At 38.8% G+C, this 6083-nt stretch overlaps 1 protein-coding gene across 2 annotated transcripts in view; it reads right to left on the reverse strand.

Moving 5' to 3' along the window:
* The window catches only part of LOC131883614 (uncharacterized), a 15170-nt gene extending 11029 nt beyond the window's left edge, over window positions 1-4141 (reverse strand). The window contains exons 1-3 of one of the 2 annotated variants that reach the window (XR_009373624.1): window positions 3754-4141; window positions 2098-2294; window positions 1724-2036 (exon numbers count right to left, since the gene is read on the reverse strand). Coding sequence is in view for 1 of the 2 variants with exons in the window: in XM_059231128.1 (XP_059087111.1) it covers window positions 3754-3775 (22 nt within the window). In the remaining variant the exon portion in view is untranslated. Of the gene's footprint in view, window positions 1-1723; window positions 2037-2097; window positions 2295-3753 lie in introns of those variants that run through there. The other variant, XM_059231128.1, reaches the window with a different exon arrangement.
* Between the last annotated feature and the right edge of the window lie 1942 nt (window positions 4142-6083).

The following is a 6083-nucleotide window of genomic DNA, read 5'->3' on the forward strand; positions in this document are numbered from 1 at the left end:
AACACTACATAAGGTTCGAACTTTCAGCCTGCTTTTGGTCAGTTACATAAGCTTTTGACAACACAACTTTGAAACGAACTACTTCACAAGTAAATAGTAAAAAAACTGCCTTTCATTAAAGAAATTTACGTTTCTTATTTGATTACTTTAAATGGAGGGGACGTGGAGTAGTGGTTAGCGCAGTTTCCTAACGTGAGAGAGGTCTCTGGTTCAATTCTCCTTTCCAGTTTCGTTTCTCAAGGAAACTTTTAGACGCTAAACACACCCACAGATGGAGAACCAATCTGATACGGGCAATGACACTAAATTTGCTCTATCGGGACAATATAAGGACTTTAGATTTCTTTGTTGTCAAGAGGCCAAAGATGATACCCTTAATGTGGGAGCTTTTTGGCAGCTTTATTCTTATCTGATCCTATCACATGGGGTGAGTTAAAGAACAACAACACTTGTATATTATATGTGACTGCAGTTGTCGAAGTCAGTGTGTTTCCAGTTAATGATGTGGATATCTGTATCCAAGAGCGATGAAAAACATGGATACCTCTTTTGTGCTGGTCAGTTACGCTATATCAAGATATCGGATCTCACGAGAAATTGACAAATTTCTGTTTGCTTGGGGCTTTCTGAGAGGAGTAACTTTGTTATTGCCTTTTTAGTTTGTAGTGCTCGCTGTAAGCAAGTCATTTGAACGAAAATTGACGCGCATTCGTACATCATAAGTCTAGACCCCCGACAATAAATGTTGTTCGAGAGGGTTACACTAGTCGGTTTTCTTCCCAATGACTTTGTCTAGTTCTTTCGCACATCCGAATCGTCAAACATCTACAATTTCTACTCGATGTGAAAACAACATATTTTGTCGGAGTCTAATCATAACAATGACCGTAGTCAGTCCTAAATTGTCCTTAGTTCTGAAAAAATATTCTATAGTTTTGCAAATTAATACCTAGACTTCAATTTGTTTCAAGATAAACTCATTGACCTGGCCGGAACCGGAAATTATGCTATTTGTTTTTTGTTCATGCCAATGATGTAACTTGATACTGTCTAGGTACTCATATTGACCTAACAAGTGTATCTATTAAGATTTTACAAGTGTGGAGGTTCCTGTATAACTTACTGTCTATGTCCCTTTAAGAATTGCCTTGGTGCTTTGGTACTTTGGACATATTGATAGGTTTAAATTTCATGGATAACTTGACTTCTTAACCTGATCTCAAAGACAGAGAAGTGAATGATATCTATTTTGAGCATTTGCATCAACGTTTGGACAGATGGAAGAGTCAATGAAGCTCGTAACGCAAAATGTTAGTTTGGCAAGTGTTTCTTCTTTGCGAAATTCATATCATGAAAGTTAAATGACTGCGTGCCTATCCGAAAATCAGTGCATTTGATAAAGTTAATCGGTTCAAAGGCCTTAGAAGTGATTGGTAGCCAGCCTCTTGGATTAATCGCGGCGAGTGCACCTCATGTGCCAAAAAACTGAATTTTGCTTGCGGGGTAGAAACATTTAGCCAATATATAGATATGTGGTCAAGAATATCATAGAGACATGAATTTTGTCATATCTGGCACTTATTATGCTAATGAGGGCCAACAAGTTTATTTTTTGCTCTTTCTCACGCCACTACCTTAAAAATGAGCGGCTGAAACTCCTCTTTGTTACATGGCCAAAATCCCACTAATCCAACAAAAGGCTTGAGCATTTGAGCTGCACTCACTGATCACCTTGGTTGGGTGGGCTTTGTTGTTGACCAGGATAGTCCTTACGTTTGGAGAAACGACAGAATAGTTTTAACACTCGTTAAATGGTGTATTTTCGTCAGAAGGCACAAATGTCCAATCTTATTCGAATGGACCGACGCGTTCCAATGCGTATCTTTAGGTCAACGTCAAGTGATATGAAGTTCTCTGCGTAGTTTGGCTGGCATGGTCAACTTGGTGCTGATAGCCTCATTTCACAGTAAGAGATGACCCTATTGGAAACAAGCTGAGATCAAGGAGGCCAATGGCTCTTCGGATCTCCGTTGATGCTGAGAAACAATGAACATGATGGGACGTGAAGTTGGGACGATCAATGTACGGTACCCTCACCTCCACCAATATGTTGGTTGGATGCCTGGCTTATCATCCGTCTGTTCGTTCGGCTAAAAATCCAAAAATGAGGCCCATCATAGTTCATGATCAAATTGCATGAAACCATCCAGGCAATGATCCAAGTCACTCACTCAATCCATGGCTGGGGCAACTGTCAATACCTTCCATTCAACCGAGAAATCACAATCCTTGTACTGAAAGATTTTGGATTTAGGAGTCGGACAAGTAGTTGCTGTGGTTGCCAGGGAGGGTCACCAAAATGACGTTGGGTCGATCTCAAGAGACTCGTCATAACATGAACGTGGTTTTGGTTCATTGGACGAAGGTTTGAGTCTGGCCCATCAATTTTGGCCTTGTTCGCATCAAATTTACAAATACTTACAAATATTTGTGGAGATCCGATTTTGCTTCAACTTTAAGGGCTTAGGTTTTTTTTATCAGTTTGTTACGAAATCAGATGGCAGCTCTCTCACTCGGCCTTCGATCTGATGATGCGTGTCCTAATTGAGGGAATTTTCCCGCATCGGCGTCACAACCAACATTAATTATAACCTCATACTCGGGAATGAGTGCAAGTTTGCTTATTTAAGGTGTTAAAGCAACAACGTATGCTGTGATTTAAGTACTGCAAAGAAGCTTAGACTTGGCTAGCCTGGATCGAACCAAAGGTGAGTGTTTTAAATGCTCGCACCTCAGAGTTAAGGCTTAGACGTTACCCAGAATAAGCATTCGCTCACCAATATGGTCAGTGTATTTTCATACCAGTTAACGTCTAAGCTCCAACTCCGAGGTAAGAGCTTGAAAAAGTAGGCCTCACGATTTCGCAAATTGTAGAGCGGATACTTTACCAATGCAATACCAAGTTAGCCTAGGACATGGTGTATACGGTGGCTCCATCTATTTTAGTAAAAATTCTAATAGATTTTTTTTACATTGTGAAATACGCTTAATAACCGCCAGGGTTCAAATATTGTCTTGTGTTCAATCTTCATCTATCTTTTAAAGTCTTTATTGAGAGATTCTTTTTCTCATTGGATCACAATAATGTTTACAATTTGTTGGACATAGCCTACATATTTTCAAAAACCTATTTAGACCGTTGCAATTTCCCTTCCATTTTTGACAATCTACTTTCTCGCAAGACTTTGCTAAAACTGTCCATAAATGAAATGGATCAGCAACGTCAGATTATGATAATTCAGCATTCGAAAAGCAAATTTGCAAATGCCTTTTCAATGAGGCCTTCAAGTATCTTTAATGTCTTGGGCTTGTTACCTACGTCTTCATTGGTGATTCATTTGAGTATACAAATGCACTTTTAGCAATCCAAAACTCTGGTTCTGGGAATTTGGCGGATATTGCCAAAATTTCAAATTTAGCCAAGATGTACTGGAATCCCAATTTCTGGAGAACATGATTTGTACCTTCAATAGATGATATCTAAGTCGTTTCTAATGTATTTCTCGATGCTTATTTCGCGCTGAAAATGGCACGTGTTTTATAATGTTTTTTGCCACCCATCTACGATAAACGATATCAACACTAAGAGTTAAACTAAGTTATTTGCATTTTAGTCTAAAAATGTTACTTTCAAGTCTCAACCATACATATCCTTTCCCATCAGAAAAAGACTAAATTTCAAAATCGACTTACTTCCGAGTAAATTTCTTGTCATGGTTTGAAGTGAGAACCACACCACAGACACTTAGCCCAAAACACACGTTAATGTTCCACTTGAATGCCAACATTCACCACTCCAAACTCACCCCACGCACACTGATCTACTTTCTCCGCGCAATGGTTGGCTTTAGTTGGCTCGTAATGATTAAATTGCACCTAGTATTTGCCCAACCGATCCCCCGTATGCGACTTTCAATTTTCTCCTTACGACTGATCAAAAGGTGGTGGTGAAGCCTCATCGGGAATCAAAGCACAATTGTTTCTACTCCACTCCCTCGTTGTTGTCCGTGGGCTTTCTGGGGTGCGCGAGGCTCTCCGTCAAACCCCTCGAGCTCCTCTCCGGACTCATCTGTTGCTTGCTTCAGTCTCGGCCTTGTGTGGGGGATTCTCGAGTTGCGGTCGAGGAGCCTCAATGCAGTTTGCAATGAGCGTTCATGAGGTGCGACAGGAAGGGAGAGCCCAATGATCTATCCGGTGGGATGGGACGGCCTTCGAATTTGTTTTTGCACCATATGAGGAGTGCCCCCGAGGGGATATGTGTCTTAAAAAGTGATCATGAATAATGTTCATGAAGTGGAAGACCAACAGTTTGATGGAGCGCTAAAGCCAGGGAAAGTTTACTGTTGAAAAAGATGGTTAAGAGACTCGGGATGGGCAAAACGAGTGGAGTTTAGAAGGTGTTTGGTTTTTGATGGACGATCAAACTTATTTTCAAGGAGAGGTTTGTGGCAGGAGAATCCAAGCCAACTTTGATAACGCCAAAAGGGCAGGTCAAAAAGAGCAAGAGGGTGTCAACTTTTGTTCATCTGCTTCTTGAAGCTTTAGATAAAAAAATAATGAAATTTGGAAGCCATTGAACAATCAAATAAGTTTCCGAGGCCGTAAAGACTTACGAATGCCGAATCTTAAAGATTGTATGGTGTACCCACAATCACTGCGTCCATCCAGAAAATAGCCTTATGTACTTGTTTCGTCATAAAAGGAAGAGAGAAAAGTATATCCTGAAAGTAAGGAACAGAAACAAACTTTGGCATATAAGATGACTTTATTTTGTATGAAGCATGGACTTCAATAGTTTAGTATTAATGTCGTACTCTCTTTTTCGACGCTAATACTACAAAAACAATTTGCAGTTTGGTACGGTCCTAGATCGGATCGACTTTGGGTTGCTGAGACTAAGATGGCCTTGAATGGAATGGAATTTCCTTCACTGACCATCGGGTCAACGCTATTATAAACTCCACTTGTTCATAATGGAGGTCCTGATATTTGGCAGGTTCAAAAGGATTTAGGGAAAGTCCTTCAAGATAATGAAAAGTACGATGAAACTGTCCAGTGGAAAGTGGGTAAGTGTTTTCCAACGTGTAGTTGGATGTAACAGGGACTCTAAAGAGAGGAAACTACCCGGCTTTCCATGGCCCTCCAAGTTCGGCCATTGTGTTGAATTAAGACAGTAGCTCTAGTGTTAAAAAAACAAGATTGCCTATGCTACATACTAGATTTTAGTGTATCTTTGTTGTAAGTAATGATCTCTTTGATATACAGCTCAATTCATGTTACAAATATGTTTACGTTTACTTGAAAAATCAAGAGAATAAATGAAATAATCATGAACATCAAATTAATGAAAATCAATATGATCAAAAACATTTATGCAAAGAAAATCAGGAACAAGAATCAATTTATCAGTTATTGAAAAACTTAATCTGACAAATAACAAAAGAGATGTATGAATTAGGCAATAAAAGCGCATGTAAATGAATATTGACTTATTTGAATATCTTGAATGGACAATGAATAATATATCCACCCATTTGACAAAAACATCAGGTATTGGGGAAAAATGCATGAGTTGTATTTGAGTAGAGTTTGAATTTCTATTTGTTGAGGAAGTTTACATAAAAGTAAGGCATTACTTGAGGTGCACAAACTTATGCCAAAGTCCAATCCACCAGATTTCAGTTTGAATTTTGGACTCAAGTAATTTTGGTTTTAGCAAGATCATCCAAAATTGTCAAATAAAGAGGGCGTCATATTTGCCAATAAATATCATTCCCACATTGGGAAGCATTCAAATGAATTTAGAGAACAAAACGTACCTGGAAGCTACAAAATGTCTATTTTGGGTTTGAGGGCCATTCCCAGAGTAAGAACCATTTTTTAATAACAAGTGCAAAAAAATACTTGAAATTTGGCGCACTTAGTATGAAAAGGTTTTCTTTAAACAAGTTTATTGGCAAAAAAATTGACAGCTTGGTTTTAGAGCAAAATCTTGCTTTATTTTGAAATTGTTTGAAATGATT

This window comes from Tigriopus californicus, chromosome 7 (genome assembly GCF_007210705.1).
Source record: "Tigriopus californicus strain San Diego chromosome 7, Tcal_SD_v2.1, whole genome shotgun sequence".
Classification (NCBI taxonomy): domain Eukaryota; kingdom Metazoa; phylum Arthropoda; class Copepoda; order Harpacticoida; family Harpacticidae; genus Tigriopus; species Tigriopus californicus.